At 37.0% G+C, this 19,584-nt stretch overlaps 4 protein-coding genes across 4 annotated transcripts; 1 reads left to right on the top strand and 3 right to left on the bottom strand.

The window, feature by feature from the left end:
• Window positions 1–952: 952 nt before the first annotated feature.
• On the bottom strand, window positions 953–6,503 carry LOC143471768 (5-beta-cholestane-3-alpha,7-alpha-diol 12-alpha-hydroxylase-like). Its single transcript, XM_076969964.1, has 10 exons — window positions 6,189–6,503; window positions 5,806–5,892; window positions 5,535–5,710; window positions 5,282–5,430; window positions 5,046–5,163; window positions 4,773–4,946; window positions 4,492–4,657; window positions 4,221–4,326; window positions 2,930–3,115; window positions 953–2,201 (listed from the first exon to the last, which is right to left on the bottom strand). Exons 1-10 carry the CDS (start codon window positions 6,310–6,312, stop codon window positions 2,009–2,011), a joined length of 1,479 nt encoding a protein of 492 aa, XP_076826079.1. The 5' UTR covers window positions 6,313–6,503; the 3' UTR covers window positions 953–2,008.
• A 1,770-nt stretch (window positions 6,504–8,273) lies between these two features.
• LOC143470769 (uncharacterized) lies at window positions 8,274–10,980 on the bottom strand. Its single transcript, XM_076969396.1, has 5 exons — window positions 10,181–10,980; window positions 9,914–10,045; window positions 9,653–9,775; window positions 8,947–9,267; window positions 8,274–8,837 (listed from the first exon to the last, which is right to left on the bottom strand). The coding sequence occupies exons 1-5, from the start codon at window positions 10,423–10,425 to the stop codon at window positions 8,345–8,347; spliced, it is 1,314 nt and encodes a 437-aa protein (XP_076825511.1). The 5' UTR covers window positions 10,426–10,980; the 3' UTR covers window positions 8,274–8,344.
• Window positions 10,981–13,907: 2,927 nt separating this feature from the next.
• On the top strand, window positions 13,908–16,607 carry LOC143470021 (uncharacterized). The gene is made up of 6 exons (XM_076968266.1): window positions 13,908–14,197; window positions 14,317–14,418; window positions 14,674–14,811; window positions 14,976–15,108; window positions 15,283–15,467; window positions 15,572–16,607. Exons 1-6 carry the CDS (start codon window positions 13,965–13,967, stop codon window positions 16,224–16,226), a joined length of 1,446 nt encoding a protein of 481 aa, XP_076824381.1. The 5' UTR covers window positions 13,908–13,964; the 3' UTR covers window positions 16,227–16,607.
• A 454-nt stretch (window positions 16,608–17,061) lies between these two features.
• On the bottom strand, window positions 17,062–19,017 carry LOC143449015 (lysoplasmalogenase TMEM86A-like). The gene is made up of 5 exons (XM_076949037.1): window positions 18,899–19,017; window positions 18,702–18,827; window positions 18,388–18,556; window positions 18,028–18,139; window positions 17,062–17,206 (listed from the first exon to the last, which is right to left on the bottom strand). The coding sequence occupies exons 1-5, from the start codon at window positions 19,010–19,012 to the stop codon at window positions 17,062–17,064; spliced, it is 666 nt and encodes a 221-aa protein (XP_076805152.1). The 5' UTR covers window positions 19,013–19,017.
• Between the last annotated feature and the right edge of the window lie 567 nt (window positions 19,018–19,584).

Genomic DNA, 19,584 nt, shown 5'->3' with positions numbered 1-19,584 from the left:
TTTCGACCTAGTACTTAATACACTAGCGGTCGGTAGGCCTACGGTAAAGTATACTTGAACGGTACCGTATATTTCTAAATTAGACTACTTGACCATCTTTTGCTAACTTTTCTGTGGTCGATCTAGTTCACCTTTATTCCAGTTGTACTAATTAAAGTTTTCCTATTAGTAACCCTAGCTTGATTTTAATTGCCCAAAACCAACGCTACGTAGGGTAGTCTCCGTTACTTTTAAGCTACGTACGTTTAAACAACATTATTTCTCGTTTTTCTTTCTATTTAGTAATAATCGCAACTATTATTTACAAAATAATTAGTCAAATAGTGTTGTTTGGATATTCTATGTTTGCCATCAGGCATAATAAATCATCAAATATAAGGCACCACTGGTGAATACAGAATTTCATGGTCTGCCATTGTCGTTTAGGTTCTGATAAAATAATTTAGCAAAACTTTAGAATAAAGTTTGAACATACGGGTAATGCCAAAATATTTTTGTATATATCTTTGCAATAAAAGTAGCACAGCCAGTATGACTGTTATTATACTCTAGCTACGATACTATAAATCCCCAAATACTTGGGGGACTTTTACAGAGGCTTACCTTAGTCTGAGGATAAAGATGGTGATACGATACCATCCTTAGTTGTTCTTTCTCGGCACCTTTTAGCCTACTTATAGTATTGCCTATTGCAAATTTTGAAACGAACAAGGTGAAATAATCACAATCACTCCTTTCAAAACGATTTTCCATATAGAGCTCCACGATAATTTTGCATCTTTTTTTATGAACTATTATTTTCGGTCTTCTGAGGTCATTTCTGTGCATTCAAAAAAGTATTAAATTCTATCCAATGGCGTTTAGTGCCACATAATCATGCCACATGGCATTGTCCCTTTAACTTTTCGGACTTCTCGGAGAAGGACACATATAGCTTCATGTAAGTCAGGTGAAGCAGAGGTTATTGACGCAGGCACGTGATCTCACAACCAGAGATCGCTGCAATCCCATACAGGAAACCTCGTAACACTAACATTAGGTTGCTAATGTCAAAATTACAAAAACACAACAAAACTAAAACCGGTATTTGGAGCCCTTGCATTTGCAGCTCATCTGCACTCTGCTTATGTAGTATGCCAACAATACTGAATCAAAACTATAATGTAAAACTAATACTATCTATAGGTACTACGCCACTTCTATAACGTATAGCAGGGCTACTCAACTGGCGGACCGCGGTCCGAATGCGGACCTTTTCAGTGTTGAATCCAGACTTTATCTGTCTCAGTATTTACGCAAATGAAATCGTTCATCATTAGTTTTGTTATTCCTGCATATTCAATTAATCAGCGAGTATGTAAGTTTTAAATTAATACCCATCCAGAGAATTATTATATTATATACCGTATTTTAATACATTTGTATGACTGTAAGTTATTTCATCAGAGTTATAACGGACCTAAGCAAATTTTGAACTTTTGTAACTGGACCTTTGCTAAGAATAGTTGAGTAGCCCTGACGTATAGAATTTCCTTGAAAAGTTTGTAAACAAGTTGATTTGAATGAAAAGTAAAGTCACAAAAACAATTACAATGGTACAGGCTATATAGGCTACGTACATAGTATACATTGCAATTACGCAAAACGACGGAATTAAGACACAGATATAAGACCTAAACTAAGGAAACAACGTTACAGGTTGGCTTATTACATCAATTCTAGCAAAATAATCATCTTTGAAATTCTTTAGTACGCAATTTATATCAGAGAAATAACATACAGTGATTCGTATCGATCATTGACACTACAATTTTACATTTTTTAAACAGACTTTAAGAATAAGCCTTCGCCAAGATTGATAAACGCTATAGTGGAAAATAACAGAACTAGTTAAGTTCCCAGCACGGAGACTTTTTTGTGATTAGGGTTGTAAATTGAAGACTAATTTTAATGAAATTGCTTCAATGCATTTCCTTTTCAATGTTTTGTTGACAAATAAAATTATAGGTTAAGCAACTTGAACTTTTGCCCTGAAGCGCATACTCGGATCACTAGATGGTTGTAAAGCACCAAAACCGATTCTATCTTGCAATTGTGTGATCTGCTTCTCCGGCTGCGTCAATTCCATGTCTAGACGAGAGAGAACAAGGAACAAAAATTGCTTGATTTCTAGCATCGCCCAATATCTTCCAGGACACTTGCTGTAAACACGAAAAAAGCAATCAGAAAATGTACTTTCATAAACCGAATTTTAAATATTGAAATATATCTAGCCTATAGTTTCTGAATTCTGTGTTGTGTTTCATGATTTACACTTTGTGCGTAAAAACTGGTCTGTTGCACATTACAGTCATTTTTAAATATTTTGTACAAACGCGTGGATAACCGCGTTAGAAGCGTATCAGTTACACTGTATAAGACGAAAATGTTTGATGTCATTTATACGAAATGGAGCTGTGTTAACCTTTGTTTTGAAAACAGAGAGGTTAATAATGCTGCAGGAGCCTTTGGTTGGTTGAAAATAAAATAACTTTGACTTTTTAAATCGCTGTCTCGTAGAAGAAGGATGTTCCCTTTCCATGAGCCTTTAAATTACTGAGCTCAGCTTTTGAAAACGTTCAAGTGTGCGTTTATTGATTTTCGTTATAAGACATTCTATAAGAAACACAAGCAAACAGAACTCTGAACGAGGTTTTCAAAAAATCAAAAATAGCTAGGCGCTATAATTTCTCCAGTGATTGGCTTTACTGTAATAAACGTTTACTTTGGTAAAATTTTGGCAGTTCCAACGTCTATAAACACTACCGTTAAAAACTATTTTCGACTAAGCTTAATTGAATTAAACTGCAGATAGTCTAAAGTAGAAAAGATACCTAAATGAAGTCCAACGTATAAACTTATAAGAAATTATCCATAATGTTTATAATACCTCAGCCCGCAGCCGAAAGGCTGTAGGTTGAAACGAACTAATTTTCCATTTTTATAAAATTTCTTCTCCGTCGATGTGTCTTCAGAAAGAAAGCGATCGTATTTGAACTCCATAGGGTTTTCATAAATACCGGGATCCGTATGAGTCAGTTGAAAAATTGCAAACACCTTGTCGCCCTTTCGGATCCTGCAAAGTTTGTTTAGTTACTAACCAGAATGGAAAAATTCTGATAAGATATATTATGTAATTGAATTGCACTTAAGCAAAATATAAATGGCAAATAAGATAGGAAAGTACGGCGGTAAACGATAAACGTTTTTGTTGTGGTTTCAGCTCCCTTATTTATTAGGTTATCTGATTAAGATGTCTGAGCAGGCATCGAGCAACCACTATAGATTGTGTTGTTATTCAGAACGAGCAGGCTTTGTGCTCAACGTGAAGCAAGGTAGCGTGTGCACAGCATACAGATATGACATGGCCTGGGATTTGCTCCACGACAGAGCCACACTAACAGACAGATTTTCTCAATTTTATTCGGCTGGCTTGCTCATTTGCTGAGGCAAAAAGTTTTGAGCGAAATAGGCTACATTGCCCAGTAAGCGAAAGAAAGCAGTAGCTTGGAAGCCCAGCTGCTTGAATACGCGCAAGAACGGAGAGAGCCTAGACTTCAATTCACGCTACTCAAGACACCGTTTATGACAGTGTCGGTATTGTAAGTAGGCCTACGCTACGTGTCCTGCGATACTAGGTATAGGTGCGCCGTGGAGTAAAATAACACCAGCAACTTAAGCTGCTGTATACGTATAGTAGAAGCACCAACCCGAACCCACCAGTTTGGTATCAGCGTGGTGTGAAATAAAAATTTCCTTTACAATGACTTCAGGTGTTCACATTTCGTGAAAGATCTGTCTACGGCTACATCAGGACTCAGGATATTTGAGAACAGAGCAAAAGAGCAGAGGCGGACCATTGATTGTAAACTTTAGCTCACAATTTGCTTCCTAATATTGTTTAGGTGAAAGGCTGCCGACGTCATTTAGTTTTTTTCTGGGTTTCAATTACTATTTCTGGTGCTACACCGATAGAGAAGCCATATCCTGAGCAAAAGCTCAATCCGTTGGTTCATCTTTCGGTGCCGAAAAAACGATGGTCAAGTCGTTGGCGTCGGCATATACTTAAACGACATTGATTTTGTTACGTCATGCTGAATCGGATTGCCAGTACTAATATATTTCTTAAGGAGATTTTGTAGCGCATTTTATTGCAAAAAAAAATAAAAAATAGATTTTACTTATATTTTTTGCCGTTGGCAACCAAATCGATATTCAAGTCTTCCGTTGCTTCACGTAATGCTGCTGGGGACACTCCTAACCGTAGACTTTCCTTAATGATATTGTCTGCAAATATTTACAAGTTTACGTTTAAACAAATGCCACCAATTGTAGGTTATGACAAATTCCATAAACATGAGTTCATTGAAGTGACTTTCATCAACGACAGGAAAAAAATTATGGGTGGTATGCAATCAGAAGAATGTTGAAAACCACTGAAGCCAACCTTACCTAAAACAGGCATTTTCGAAAAATATTCTCGAGAAAAACAAACGCTGTTATTAGTTTTGTCTGAAGACTTGATAATTTCTTCAATTTCAGCTTTTGCCGCTGAAAGTGCATCAGGATGTTTTAAAGTGAAGTACAATGACCAAAACGCAGCCACTAGCGTGTTCGCCTGTTTGTATATAACATAAATAGTTAAAACAGTTTTTAATTAGATAGAAATTCTAAACAAAAGACCTTCTTATGATATTTCATTTGTGATTTTAATAAGTACTTTGTTTACCTACCATTGCTGCTTCGAGATAAGCCACAGCATCTCTAGAGAGGCGTCCACTTGGTTCATTTCTACTTGTATAAAGTTCATGCATTTCACGGAACAGGTCGCATACGCCTGAACGTTTTTCCATCAAGGATTCTGTTGAAAAGCGATTCCAGAATCGTTGTCGTACTTCCTGAAATTCCTATAGAAAAAATCTGTTTTTATTGGTTTACCATATAAGCTAATTGAAGTTAACGCATTGTTTTGATCGATTTACCAAACTTGGACATTTGCATTATACCTTGGACACTGGGTAGCCTCGTACCAACGAAGGAAAAAATTCATCAAATTTTTGAAAATCTTCGATGATCTTCTGCATTTCATCAAAGCTTTCCTTGTTTGGCTGCTTTTCTCCATACCTAAAGCATTAATTTTAATGTTTTATTTTATTAAACTTATCCTGAACATAAACATTACCCTTAGTGTTTACAATCTGCTGTTTGCACATTTTAATTCAAGAAATCAAATTTTTTTTACAGGGTACGATAGCTTGCGGGAAAAAGGACATCAAAGCAAAATTTGAGTACGCCAGATTGCGTCCACTCTGGCGACTTGTATCTTGAGTCTGATAAAATATCGTCAAGCTTCGTCAATACAGTTTCTGTTAAACGTTCCAAGCCTTTACCCTGCAAAAATTTAATAAGTTTCAATATTTTGCAAAATTGAATATTTGCATTTTTATTTTAATAGTTTTATTTAAAGTTTTGGTGAATGTTTTACAGTGTCATACTTGAAGATGTCTGGGTAACAGGCCTGCACTCGTTTTAACCAATTTGTCTGGCCGGTTAATGTCGAATATTTTTTTCACTAAAGGTATCGTGTGCACACGAAAGTTCAGCTTCTGACTTTCTCTGGCAATTGCAGGATGTGTCAGCGGATCCAAAACGAAATGGAAAAATTTACCCGCTGTAAGTGATAACGAAATAATTCTCTTTGCCTATCACATAAACTTTCTATCTTATGATAAATAATTAAAAAGATAACAAAACATCGATACTTACCCAGCAATACCGTAAAAATTGGACCATACTTTTTCTCGCATGCTCTTAAAAACTCTATCGGTGACTTGTTGTATTGCAAACCTGAACCTGACGTAAGTGGTGGAAGTTGTCAGAGAAAATTCTGACAAATTATGGGTAGAGCCTTTCACTTACAATTCAGAACATGAAAAAGAAAATTGTTATGCTCGAGTGATTTTAAATCTATAGACCGACAAATTTGGTGGAGCCTATCTTCCACAATTTGCAAGAAGAGAATCAAGAGAACCTCTCTTTCAAATTCTGAGTTGTGAGTACAAAAGTCTATACCGAAATTATGGATGTGGCAATAGGCATTGGCAACTACCGAGAAGATCAAAATGAGTTCTACAACAAATAAAACTTACCTAGCCATGGTATCCAGTATGGGACAATTGGTGGTTCGTTACCCTTGCTGCGGCGCCTTGTGAGCAACCACAAAGTATAAGCAAAAATGGTAGTTACCAATAGCACACTAAGTACATAGAGCATTTTACCAGTCACGAACCTGCCACTATCCTAAGTAAAACGCTAACGTTCTGTAATAATACAAAGCTTTCCAGAATATTTCGATATAGAAATGGCCCAAACATAAGTCCTCTCGAGATACCCATATCTAACTTATAAAATTATTCAAAATAATCCCGCGTTTTTTATGTGGATTTAACACCCTAAACTTACCCTTTTGCAAAACCCTCGACGCTATCTGTATTAAGTGAGCTGTTAGTGCATGTATGCTTGATAAACTTTATATAGGTCAGGTAAATAGACACCGATCTACATCCATCTGCATTCACTACCTCGATGTTTTTCTGCTACTGACTGTTGTAGTAGGGCTTTAAATGATTTCCCTGCCTTAGCACATGACTCAATGCTGGCCGGCGTAAGTTGACCGATATTGGTTAATGTTTTTCAAGAAAGCTTTAGGCCGCCGCAGATTTCTCGTAACTTAGCTATACAACCTGTACGGTAAATGCACCCTTCGTTGTCATACTAAATACTGTCTGCAGAGCTTGTCTGCAAATAATTTTGAACAGTTTATTTAAGCTCCAATTATGTTTGTGCATCAACAGGAATAAGTTTATTTTTTATATATTCTTATAGATGTCAATGAAAATCGAATAATACCAAAAGATTGCGTGTATTACATTCACAGCGCACATATAGCTTGCAAGGGTATCGTATAATCTTTAAACGCGTGTGGAATTGCGAGGTTTGTGGGTAGTTACTTTTGCTCTCTCTGCAACATACGATGTAACTAACGCATTTAACAGAACCATCAAGCGATTTACGGGAAGCAATATGTACACAAAACACGTCCTGCTATGTTTGCTAGACGCTGAAAGTAAATGTTTGTTAATTGATATGAACTGTTGAGCTAGAATGCTAGATCACACCGGTATTTCGTCTAAATCCTGCATTTTTGTACAATAGGCTACACGGATTTATCTTTCTACACAGTGTACTAATGTTTTTGGGTGTCTCCAATTTCGCAGCACCTCCCGTGGCGCCATTACCGGTGCTATCAGGCTTTAGGCTTATGACGGTTTATGTTGCCTAGTCGTATTTGACGTAGTTATGATGTCACTATCACTTATTACGACTTAAGCAGTGTCCACAAATCGTCACATTGGATAGTTGTCTTTAGTTTGGCTATCGTCTTTTTCGGCTGATGAGTCTCTCTCTTCTGACCGAGAACTTTGACTGCTCCGTTTATTTATATCAATATGTAAATGCAATTTAACGCACACTTACTTATCGATTAGATCGCCTGCAAAGAACTGAATACCACAGCAGAAAACAGAACACCACTTTTATTTACAGCTTCCAGTCGCCCCATAATATAATCGAAGTATTCACGTTTGAATACTTGAATCGCCTCTCTGATTGTTTAAGTTAGTTTTCGCGTTTCTCTTTTCAGTTCTCTATTTTTATTGTTTTCCTCTCTTTTTGAAAATGGAATGCATCGCTTATTTATATGATTACATAACTTCTTTGTAATGCATAAATCTTTCTTCTGTTCATTCCGTTGTTGACTTCCAAAAGTTGCACCATCTTGGTTAATTTTGATCTCTGAATTCTGACGTATGTGTTTTCCAAATTGTTGTACCAGTTCAAGCGAGGTAAGGTCTTTATACAGCAAACGTTGATCCCATAATCTTCTTTGATCAGCTATCCGTCTTTGTTTGTGATCACAAGATCTTCACATGATTGTTTCTAACGCGGATGTTTTCCAAACGTAAGCTAATGACGTATCATAATAGAGTCACGTGGTTATGGTTCGGTTGTCACAGGCTGCACATTGCAGATGGGCAGAACTTGTTGGAGCCACGCATCCAGAGCCAATCTTAACCCCAAGCCCTGCCAAATATAAATGTCCACAGGAACATACCCAAGCTCTAAGCACCGACGAGTACAGACTAGAATCGGGACATAGATATCCAAAATTTGCACAAATTTTAACAAGAATTATATTGACGCGACAAACCCGCAAGTTGTAAGTAGAAAAAAAATAACGGGCATCTTACAATTTCTTCAATAGAAATTTTTTGACATTTTTGTTATTTTGCAAAAATCCATGCATTGCTAACAAACTGGAAGATGTCGTAGGCTTCATAGTGGCGTGGTACTGTTTGGACGTTTTGGAAATGCCAGGAATTACGTCATTTCCTTTGTGTATCGTCATCGTCATTAGCTGCGTCATCCAAGACGAGTGAAACGCTGTTACAAGGTTATCACTTAAGCCCAAATGAACCACAAAGTTTTTGTATTTTTTGCTGAATCGATTTTTGCCAAGTGTGGTGATACTGATCGACCCATTTCCTACTTTCTCGCGCAAAATTCCAGCCACATAGACATCTTCTAAATGAAACCTGCCTCGCTCTGTCACTTCGGCTATTCGGTAGATGTCAGCCACGGTCTTATGAGACGCTAAAATCAAACCGCCGTGACAAAATTGTGGATAGCGGGCCTCAGAGTAAACGTCATAAGCAACGTAGTATTTGCTTCTGGGATTTCTAAATAAAATGATAAAAGTTAGTCTTTTATGATAAAATTTATCTTACAAGTACATTGACTACATAAAGCATTACATCCATTTGTCAAAGTTACGGCCATACAATTTACCTGGAAGGTAAGCTTTCATTGCTGTATATGTATCCACAGTAGACGGTATTCTTTGCAAGTAAACTGTTCCTGTTTACTTTGAAGTACTTGTAAATGTCAAGCATTTTGATCAAGCAATCGTCGTCTGTAAACCCGTAAAAGTTGCTAATATTTCCTGCTTCGTAATACAGCCATTGATAGGCAGATAAAACTTTGTCAGGTAAAAATTTGTAACCATCGGATATGTTTGCTTGTAAGATGTCGTGATGTTTATCGTTTTCTTCCAATATACGAACTTGGAGAAGCTCTTTGCAGTTTCCAACAAGGAAAACGAGTCTAAATCTATAAAGCAATGCGTAAAACATATCGTACAAATTACTACAATATATTACAAAAAAATATGGAATAAAATTTTAGGGTATATTGTAGAGCCAGGATAGATGTAAACATGATCCCAAAATTAGAACGGTTCATTTCTACTTTTTATCTAAATGAATGAACCAGTTACTATGTTTAATCGAAACGTCTGCAATTAAAAATTTGCATCATCTATATTAGAACTCTAGTCTTTTTGCTTGCAAAAACGCTAAATTGAATCTAACCGGTCGTACGTATTCTCATTAATGTTAGTTTATGCCAGTAAAGTTAGTTTATGTCGACGCATGTTTTATCAATTAGAATATAAGACAAATAAAGATGAATGTCTAAAAATATGTTAGTAGAATACTTCTCTTGGTTAATAGACTCAATTGAACCCCATGTTTGTCGTATTAAGTCTCTTCTGGCAGAATACTGGCAGGCTGATTTCACAAAAAACATAATTAAGCTGGGTCCAGGTTTTACGACAGGGCTGAATGGAATAGAAAATATTATAGCACTGCTTGATTTGTGAGTCCATATAGAATATAGATCAGCGTTTTTGACTGACTTATATAATTTCTTCGAGTCGTATAAAGTATGAATAACAGAGCTTACACACAAATCTTACCGTAAAAGGAATTCTTTCACCTGGCGACGAGGTTTCCTATTTCGCAAATATTTCTCCGGGAGCTTCTTGAAAAATGGAATGACTTCGCTTAGTATTTTTGAGCTCATATTGACGAAGCTTTTTTCTTGTACGCTGATAATATCCCAAAAGTAAAATACGTTAATTGGCGTCAGATTGTAAAAAGGTTAGGAATGCTTTTGTAATAGACAAGTTGGAAGAACTTTTTTCGTCTTTTGCACAATACATATTTTAGTTCTTCAAGCTCACCGAACAATTTTTTGGCTACTGTTCGTCCGAAGTTCCTCATTGAATTGGTTGTGAGAAGGTAAAACAACGTCTTCGTTATAAACAACACGCAACAGCCCAGATATCTCCATGTTTCTAGTTAATGGGTTGCAGCGTGACGGAAATATAACCATCGTCATATTCACACCGACCGTTGCGCCGAGAACAAATATAAAAAGACGACGAAGGAAACATTTCCACTTTACCAGGAAGTCGATCGCTCCCATTCCTGGATGCAAGGAGTCACCGAGTTAACAACGCAAACGCTAGATACCCAGTTGCAGGAACAACGCAAATACAACACTACCGAGAGCCTCTCTTTGTTTATTTGAAAACTAAAATTATGTTTAAAAAATAATTTTCCCGACAAACAGATCCAGCAACAGCTGAAATGTTTGAATGACGCGAGAAATGCGCGATTAAACTGACGCCATCGAAAGCCTGCAGCAAAAGGAGCTCTTTTCGTTAATTACCTTGCAATATACTGTATAGCCGCAAGGGCTAATACCGTAATAATTTATTACAACAATTGTTTTATTGTTCTATAATTGGAAGTGTAACCAGGATTACAATTATGTGAGTTAGATTTTACTTTATATAAATTGACTGTTGGTGTAATCTTGATATAGCCTATAAATGAAATGATTGAGATGATTGTGTCCAATTGCATACACTTATCTACGCCTATACTGCGCAAGCAGGTTTGTTATACAGTACTTACAAGAGTGACTTAGCAGTTACGTCCTTTATAAATAGGTTCTGACCAACTAGAATGAAAGACGAGTTAACCAAATGCTTGCAATAAATCTACTGTACATTTCAGTCAAATGACTGACGCCAACGGCATGGAGGGTTCTTCCCCCAAAACAAATAAATTAATTTATCATGCAACTGAAAAGCACGAACTAAATGAAATAAGAAAAAGAAACTACAGAGAAAAAAATCTTCTGTGATATAGCATAACTTTCGTAATAATTTTGCTAAAGATATAAATATACATATCTTTAATGACGTGAATAGTTAACCTTTTTGCCTAGATTGCTTTTTACAAACTTATAAAGTTCAAAAGTTCTTGTACAACCTCATGCTGGAAATAAATATTTCTTGGATAAAATTATATCTTTCTCTCGGATAGGCTCTCCATCATTGTGCAACTATTAGTGGCATTTGCAAAATTACGAGCTCTGTGTGGAAACCAACTTCCAAACCTTAAGGGAATACAAAATTTAACCGGAATCATCTATCCATGTTTTGAAATCAAAATGATCTATGATGGCGTCCATAGGGCAGTTCCCAGCGACAATATACGATGCACTCTTTGTATAAATGAGGGGAAGTTATTTGTCAAGCTTTTGTCGTGAGAGCAGTTTGATTAATCTATGTGTACTACGATCACTTTGTTCCCATTCTTTGGAATCTTTGCACTAGAGGAAAAACTTGCTACTCATTCGGTCAGGTAAGCTATATCATACGCAATAATGTCGAAGTTACTAAGCCGAAAAGACAAACAATAATTGTTTAGTAAATATAGCCCTCCAAATGTTTCCAGATTATGTCAACTTAGAATTTCGTGATGACGCTTCTTCTATTTTTTGAGGTTTTCTTTCATAAAACGCTGTACGTTTGAATGGTATGGTTCTTACGTTACGTCAAAAATGCCTTCCAGGTATAAAACAATCCTCAAGCGATGTTGTGTAGGATACTTTTAGTTGAAGTCATTCAACGCGTATATAGTTGCAGTGATGGTTGACCTCACATCCCATCAAACATATTTAATTAAACCAAACCGTGCGCTTCAAGCGATCAAAAACGACAAATCGTCTTATATACCTGCGGTAATACATAGAGTGTATGTTTAAACGTGATAACCGTCACGGAAAAACAAGTTATATTTCAATGACATGGCAATTTAGAAGCGTCTTTCCTTCTATTTATGCCAAGATGACCAATCTCACACATGTGAAAGCTGCCCCTTGATGGAAGCGGGTCAAGAAAAAATGTAAAAACCTATATAATTCCAAGAAGTTTCAAGCTTTTCAATGTCTTGTTTAGAGGTCGGATGAAAACAACCACTGACGTAAACGGATGTGAAAAAATAGGGATTTAATATAGTTTCAACAGCTAACTGTATAGTGGTTGATTGATTTGCAAGAATACGGCTGGCTTTTAATTTCACAGCACGTTTGATTTGCATTTTGCCCAATGCATAGAGTGGTCAAATTCAATTGCATGAACGCATTGCCAAAGGTATAAAGCTAACATGTTGCATATAGTAACACTTCTGCGCTACCGTTATAATTAACAGGCCTTTTGTCTTCTTTAGCACAAGTAGAGCAAGAAAAAAAGACTAAGAAAGCGACCAGAAGTGTATACTGTATACAATACCAAAAAGTTTTATGAAGCAGGCATGGCTTCGTCGTATTGAAATTTATTAGTTTCTAGAACAAAGAATACCGATGCTTGAGCCAATCTCGTTACGGGAAAGACCACGAAAAGTTTACTTCCCTTTGGTAATTATATTGCCGCAGGCATTGAAGACAGGGTGATTTAGCAAGTCTGAATATGTGTAGACACGTTCTACAGACATTGTGCTAATAACAAGTTTAAAGTATGTGTGGATGAAAGCATAAGGTCTAAAACTAGGTAAAATAACTATTTTAAAATATTGTTTGCTGTGGAAGCGCGTCAGCGTATGACAAAGCCGTCAGGGATGCATCGAAGCATTGTTTTAGCTTAACAGGATTTACGGTACGTGGAAAAATAAAATCTGACAAGAACTGTCACTCAATCATATCAGTTAGATAGATCATTGATGTAAATCACTCTCAATGTGTTGTGTTAGAGAAATCGTATTTAGCACAGGTCAAGTTACTACAGCGAATGCATAAACATACGAAAATGTCTAATGCTTCGATACTTCCATAAACATGCTGTTTTATAGTAGCTCTGTATAAGCAGTCTAAAGAGGGCATCTATGTCTATAGAAAACCGCGTTGTGTATGAAAGCTTAGAAACTGAACAAACAAACAAAACACAGGAAGTGACCGTTGATTGTTAACGGCCTTATTGCTGTTTTCATGTGCATCCTGCACGTTGCTATGCTGCACGTATCTAGCCACAAGTTATGCTGCCGATACTTTTTGCTGGCCAGCATGTGTGTAGGCGCTGATGATATCGAACGTTATCGCCTACAGGAAAGGTGAACAAATAAATCATCTGTTACCTGTCAAACCTGTTCGATTTGTGCTTTGCCAGTTGGTTACAGTGACATTGTATGAGTTAAAGAAAAAGTTATTTCTTTTTGTCTGTAATATGATATTTTGGTCCGCATGGTAAATATTAAACGGTGAAGAACCAACACGAACGAGATATCTTGGTTGAAGTGCGCAGATACTTCGTGATTTCCAGGTCTAGGATGTTGTCCAAATGTTCCGTGGAATACTATGTCTATAAACATTGTTCTGAGTTTGATTTTAACCCTTTTTAAAATTATCCCTATTATCAAACCGCGGCTTCGTGACCATTATCATTTATGTTCAAGTGAATGTGCTAATTCCTATTGATACAAGTTATGAAAATTATATTAATACGAGATAGAAAGCAAATTCTCCGTGAATGTGTTCGTGCGTGTGTGTGGTTAGGTACAACATTTGCCATTGACTGAGTTAGTTACTTTTATCAAGATTTCTGTTGCTGTTTTTCAGGAGTAAATTCGAAAACACGGTATTGAATAAGATTATGCACTTTTTACAAGGTAGCATCAAATATGAGAGGCCAATTTAAATATCTGCAAACCGTTCGAAAAAAGAAAAAATCTGGGTTGATGTGCTGCACGACTCTGACTGTTCATCTTGCAATTGCTGGGATGTGTGGCGTGATAATTGGCTTTAACGTTCGGGACGTTATTCTGCGAGCCTGTGTCAAAATCGAATTGAAATCCTTGACATCAAGTGGAAGCATCAATACTCGAGATTGGCTTCCTGTCGAGAAGGCTAGCAAGTATGACATGGTGCCTTCTATTCCGCGACACTTTGTAACTGTTTCGTTTGGTAGATTGCTAAAGTAGTCCCTGTTTATCGTGTCGGTTGCAGCAGCCTGAATGCGAAATTATTTTACAGCAAGATAGCTGTGAAAAAACCGAAACTCGTCTTCAAAACATTACCGCAAAAATATCTGTGGAATCAAACAGCGCACAAACCTGCCGTTGTGTTTCCATTAAAGTGAGTACAAAGATTTTGAATGAGAGTATTTTGGAAACTTGCAAAAACTAAAACTTGTCTAACTCATTCGTCTTTAAGTTACACCATAAAACTTAAATTTTTTTATAAAAGCATAATTGCCTTCATGCAAAATAGCTTGCGTGTCACAATAAAACGCTAATTGCTTGTTAATTATAAGTGGATATTTGTGCATTTAAATCAACATTTAATCTTGCAGGATTGAAATAATAGTTTGATAGTATTTAATGTATTTAGGCCGTGGAAGTATTTGGAAGGCACTAAAAGCAGCCGTTACTTTATGACATTTTTAGTCAAAACTGCTGCTCCATTAGTAGGCCGACGATTTTTGGTCCGTCAAACGTGGGGCTCAATTCTAGCCATCAACGGAGATAGGTAAGACGTCTGCAGAACCTTATGTCTAACATGCTGCAAGATTTCAAGCAACATTTCGCTCGAAGTAGAAGAACTAAATCATTTGTAAAGTCTTAAACACATTAAGCTAAAACTCTCACAGTCACCATTGTAAGTAATGCTCTGGCTTGTTGTTAACGTTGTAGGTTTGGGATAATTTTTCTCATCGGTATGGTAAGCAATTCAGAACAAGAGAGAATACTCAATGAAGAAAACGTCTTATACGGGGATATACTTCAAAGTGACGTAATGGACGACTACAACAACCTTCCGGTGAAGGTAATACTTTGATGCATCACATTACAAAACGTAGACTTGAGACCAAATCAAACAAACATACAACCTATGCTCAAGGTGATATATCTAAACAACAATAGGGATGTCTGAAGTTAATACCACGTCTCTAACGTATTTGCCTGTATCGTGTGTATAGTACAAACTTGAAATTTATAGGTTCTTGGAAGCCTTCAGTGGCTAACATACAACGTAGGTGATGTTAGTGACTTCTTCACAACAACTGACGATGATTGCGTCATAAATATTCCGGTCGTCTACGATTATTTTCGACGACAAACGGAGGCAATGAAAAAATTCATGCATTGCGGATACATCTATGATAGAGGCCATTCTCCTATAAGGTATAAGCTATGATTGAAAGTTGAGACAACATAAGGCATTCCCATCGGTAGGTTATTGATCTTTTATCTTTATGGCTCATTCATTTCATGCTCCATCGCTTTAGAAAACAGAACTTCAAATGGGGAGTGTCGGAAGAGATTTATTCCGGAGATGTTTACCCCACTTTTTGCCACGGAGGCATGATAGTATCTTCCTATGATGTTTGGAGTAAAATCTACCAGACGTCGGAGAAAACCAATTACACAGGGATGCATCTCGAGGACGTTCTTATTTCTGGAATACTCAGACAAAAGGCTTTTAATACATCTGGCAACATCGTCAGCAGAGCACATTTTGGACTGCCAGATAACGAGCGACATTTTATGTGGCATTTGGGCACGACAAGAAACCTACAACTATCGTTTCGAAAGGCGTGGTTTAAGACGCGGGGAGGCATACGTTTGGGACCTGACGACAAACTAACAGAGAAAGCTGAAAGCGCATTCCGTTTAAATGCAACTTTAGATAAAATAGCTTTGCTACCGGGAAAGCAATTAAACGAGACGATTAAACACTTTGTCACTTTCTGGGCGCAATACGTCCCATATAAGCGGCCGATTCCCGAATCACGGAAAAACGAACAAAATATCCAAAATCTTCATAAAAAGGAAAAAAATGATTTCAAGCAATTTAAAGAGATCGAAACAGAAGAGCCCAGTCGTCCGGTGGGAGAAACGGACATACCTGTAGAGTTAAACGACAAAGTTGACGTCATTTGAGTGGAGATGCCAGACGATGGCACAAGACCAGTGCTCTCACTACGAATTCGAGACGGATTTGCTTGCTGAACGAGAGGAACGTGTTAGTAGCCTATGCGGTATATAGTACTAAAACGGACAAGACATCTGGTGGAAGAAAATTGAAACAGCAAAAAGTGTCTTTTATTTGTTTTTTTCCTACGTTTGCATCTAGCACGTCAGCATGTTAAAGTATATGCTTCATTGACCTAAAACGTCCTTTATTCCGCTTCTCATTTCTATTTATCAATTAAATAACCAATCCATTATTCTTTTCAAAAATTCTTTACAAGCCGCTTTCGGATTTGAGAAGCTGCGCTTCAATCTTGTCAGCCTGAAGAAATAAATCTCGTTTAGAAGTTGGCTATTTAACTCGCAATTCGTCGTTGAAGATAGGCGTTTAAGTAAAGAGAAAAGATGTGCAAATACTTGTGGTAAATGAAGTTACATTTAGACTGTAGTAGAAAGTAGATTTAGGTTAGATTTAACATACTTTGCTTGCTCTTTTTCGTTGTCTTGTGGCCACTCAATTGAACTTCCGTCAACCACGGACAGAGCTATGAATAGCTGGGCCACGTAGTATGTAGATTGGACACCATATATTGCTCCGGGAAGGCGGTGCAAAACTACATCAATAAAATAGATACTTTCAGAAACCACAAGAAAAGAAGTACCCAAAGCTCCGACGAATTCATACCACCGAGCTGTCTAGCAGAAATTAGTTCTTTATTCAGTGAAAACAAAAATGATATTAAAGTTCCGGAAACAGCCAGATGACTTTAATAACAAAACGTTATTCTTGATATCAACAGCAATCTTAACAAAACTTACAGCTGACAAGATCGTAAGATGATATCCTAGCCCAGCCTCTCCACTGAACGGTGAAGAGTGCAGCAATGTAGAAGCCACCACCAATCTGAATTGTCAAGCCGGCATTTTGTACTCCTCCCACGTATAGGTAGCTATGGAAACAATTGAACAAAAAGTTACAACAAAGGCTGACGACAGTATTTTCCGGTTTTGAATATAGAGTTAGATAACGAGCAAAGCTAGCTCGTTAAAGGTAGCGTTCAGGTAGCTAGGTAAAAGTGAGCTCTTTTTTGCAAAGACGTTACGAGAGCGGTGTTCTTTTTATCAAACTAAAAGGGCAATTGGAAAAATGCTCCATTTTCGTGTTATCCGCTTCTTGCTCCTCTTGGGAACCAAGCACGCTGTATGTGTATGTTGCAATTGATAAAGAAAATATCTTTGTTTTTTGAATGTTTTGAGACTAGCGCGATGGTATTTCATTACTTTAAAAAGTAGGCTATTTAGGATGATCAGTTGCCTAAGTAATTAGTTTAAAATGAGTTTTTTGTATTGCAACGTACAAATTCGACTGATTTTTAAAAACTTGCTGAAAAAAGAATAACTGAGAACATTTAAAAACAGCGGGAGCGGCAAAAAGAATACGTTTTTGTTCTTCATCGAGAACCTAGAGTGCCGCCGGATAAGCTGCCTAGCTCTGATAACGGCGTATTAATTTAATCACACTGATCTCATATTTTCATGCATTAATTTATTTAATAATTAATTCGCTATAATTAACAAGTAAAAGTAATACGAAAGTATAAGTCCGTTATTTTATTATTGGCAAGTGTTTTCTAATTATTCTATTTGTGTCACTAAGACGTCTGTAGTATTACAATACATTTCGAAAATATTGTGTGCTTTTAGGGAGCAAATCCTGCAAGAAAAACGCGTATGGTAGTCTTAATCAAAAATGCTTTTAGGTTAAACTTACTAGTAAAACAATATTGCCGCAAGCAGCGATCTAGCCAATAATCGTGAAGCAAAAGGTTTCCATTGAAAGGCAAAAGTATACATTGTCCAAGCAATGCCTCGAATCAAGCTCCCTGATGAAAACAGCATTTAGTTGAAAATCTAATTCATGGTTTCAAATACGTGTATTGAAAAAGCTTACAGATACTCTAAGACATGCGATTGAGGCATCCAGGGATGTGACAAGTTATTAAATACTTTTCTGTATTTATGCTTTCCGTAAGCTATAAACCAATAGCCATCCTCTCAGGCCTAAGCTTTCTGCCAAAAAGTTCATGGCGAGGGAAGTTAAGTAATAGAAATATCAAGAACCTATACGTACCAATTCCAACAAACAAGTAACTTCCATCTTCAAAACTTAACAACATATCTCCAACCATAGAGAACAGCAACCCAACAAATATCAATAAACCGTACTTGTTCTTCCATATAACCCGCAATGAATTATATTGGCGGAAAATATAAATAGCCAGGGATATTAATGGAAAACACTGAAAAGCAGCGCGTGGATGTCAAAAGGACGTTATCTTTCGCAATAATGCTTTCACGTCACGAGTAGCACCACCAAATTGAACGTTTAGATTTTACTCTTCAGACCATCTCCAAAATGCATATTGGAGAGTTCTGTTCAATTACCTGTAAGAACACTCTGAAAACTTTTGGAATTTCTATGTATCCTTGATCTGCTAAGATCGTAATCGAAAAGTAAAGGAAGACGCGCCGGAAGAATCCGAGAAGATTCCAGAATTGCAAAAGTGGTGACTGCAAAAGAAAATCGAATTTGACAGTAAACCTTACTACAGTACCTGTCATCCATTGCATCAAGAACTTACCTTTGCTATACACAACGTTTCATTATTTCTGTTGATATCGATTTCAACCTCGACACTATCATGTTCAGAATTGTTTGGACGAGGCGACGCAGCAACCATTTCCATGTTGCTCATGTTTATTGTCTACTGCTCCAATGACTTATGTCTGGCTGTTTTTATACGCTTCGTGAAACGAAACGACAAAGGGTGCAGCAGCAACATAGACACCATTGACGTCATGTAATGGGAAACCACCGTTTCCTGAACAATCCCAACTCCTCAAGTCATAGACGTTCGCATGATGGTAAAATTGCTTCGACATCATGACTTAAAGCTAAACGTAGTCCATAAATTTGCTGTCTAATTGTGATTTGATATGATGCACGGTGATAAAGAAATGACTTGACGTGCCCAGAAATTTACTGCAACCACCGCTACAGTTTTTAACACGATTACCTGTGCAATAGGTTACGATCCAATCAAATATGATCTACATGACGTTGAAAATGACATAATATGTGGACTACGCTGCGACGCTCAACTCAAAGATGGCTTCCCAGTTATGTCTTGGGCACGGTATTTTAAAAATGGCCTTGTCTGCAATCGCAAAAACGTAGCAAAACGCACAGTTTTTGTCCATTTTTGATTTGACGGGTAATTTTCCTTATAAGAGCTAAATCAAATTTGAGGATATCGCGTAATCATTA

This window comes from Clavelina lepadiformis, chromosome 1 (assembly GCF_947623445.1).
Source record: "Clavelina lepadiformis chromosome 1, kaClaLepa1.1, whole genome shotgun sequence".
In the NCBI taxonomy this organism is placed as follows: Eukaryota; Metazoa; Chordata; class Ascidiacea; order Aplousobranchia; family Clavelinidae; genus Clavelina; species Clavelina lepadiformis.
The sequence above is the reverse complement of the archived record's forward strand: the minus strand, read 5'-3'. Positions and strand labels throughout refer to the sequence as shown.

What these genes read in the sequence shown, in the direction of transcription:
- LOC143470769 (XM_076969396.1), bottom strand. Translation starts at nt 10,425, where the DNA reads ATGGGAGCGATCGACTTCCTGGTAAAGTGGAAATGTTTCCTTCGTCGT. An exon ending in AGTAGCCAAAAAATTGTTCG is followed by an intron (nt 10,046 to 10,180) that starts GTGAGCTTGAAG and finishes GGATATTATCAG; the next exon opens with CGTACAAGAAAAAAGCTTCG. An exon ending in GAGTCTATTAACCAAGAGAA is followed by an intron (nt 9,268 to 9,652) that starts GTATTCTACTAA and finishes ATTGCTTTATAG; the next exon opens with ATTTAGACTCGTTTTCCTTG.
- LOC143471768 (XM_076969964.1), bottom strand. Translation starts at nt 6,312, where the DNA reads ATGCTCTATGTACTTAGTGTGCTATTGGTAACTACCATTTTTGCTTAT. An exon ending in AATTTTTACGGTATTGCTGG is followed by an intron (nt 5,711 to 5,805) that starts GTAAGTATCGAT and finishes TATCACTTACAG; the next exon opens with CGGGTAAATTTTTCCATTTC. An exon ending in CCTTTCGGCTGCGGGCTGAG is followed by an intron (nt 2,202 to 2,929) that starts GTATTATAAACA and finishes TCGTGTTTACAG; the next exon opens with CAAGTGTCCTGGAAGATATT.
- LOC143470021 (XM_076968266.1), top strand. Translation starts at nt 13,965, where the DNA reads ATGAGAGGCCAATTTAAATATCTGCAAACCGTTCGAAAAAAGAAAAAA. An exon ending in CCTGTCGAGAAGGCTAGCAA is followed by an intron (nt 14,198 to 14,316) that starts GTATGACATGGT and finishes ATTATTTTACAG; the next exon opens with CAAGATAGCTGTGAAAAAAC. An exon ending in CTAGCCATCAACGGAGATAG is followed by an intron (nt 14,812 to 14,975) that starts GTAAGACGTCTG and finishes TTAACGTTGTAG; the next exon opens with GTTTGGGATAATTTTTCTCA.
- LOC143449015 (XM_076949037.1), bottom strand. Translation starts at nt 19,012, where the DNA reads ATGAGCAACATGGAAATGGTTGCTGCGTCGCCTCGTCCAAACAATTCT. An exon ending in AAACGTTGTGTATAGCAAAG is followed by an intron (nt 18,828 to 18,898) that starts GTAAGTTCTTGA and finishes TTTCTTTTGCAG; the next exon opens with TCACCACTTTTGCAATTCTG. An exon ending in TTTTCAGAGTGTTCTTACAG is followed by an intron (nt 18,557 to 18,701) that starts GTAATTGAACAG and finishes GCTGCTTTTCAG; the next exon opens with TGTTTTCCATTAATATCCCT.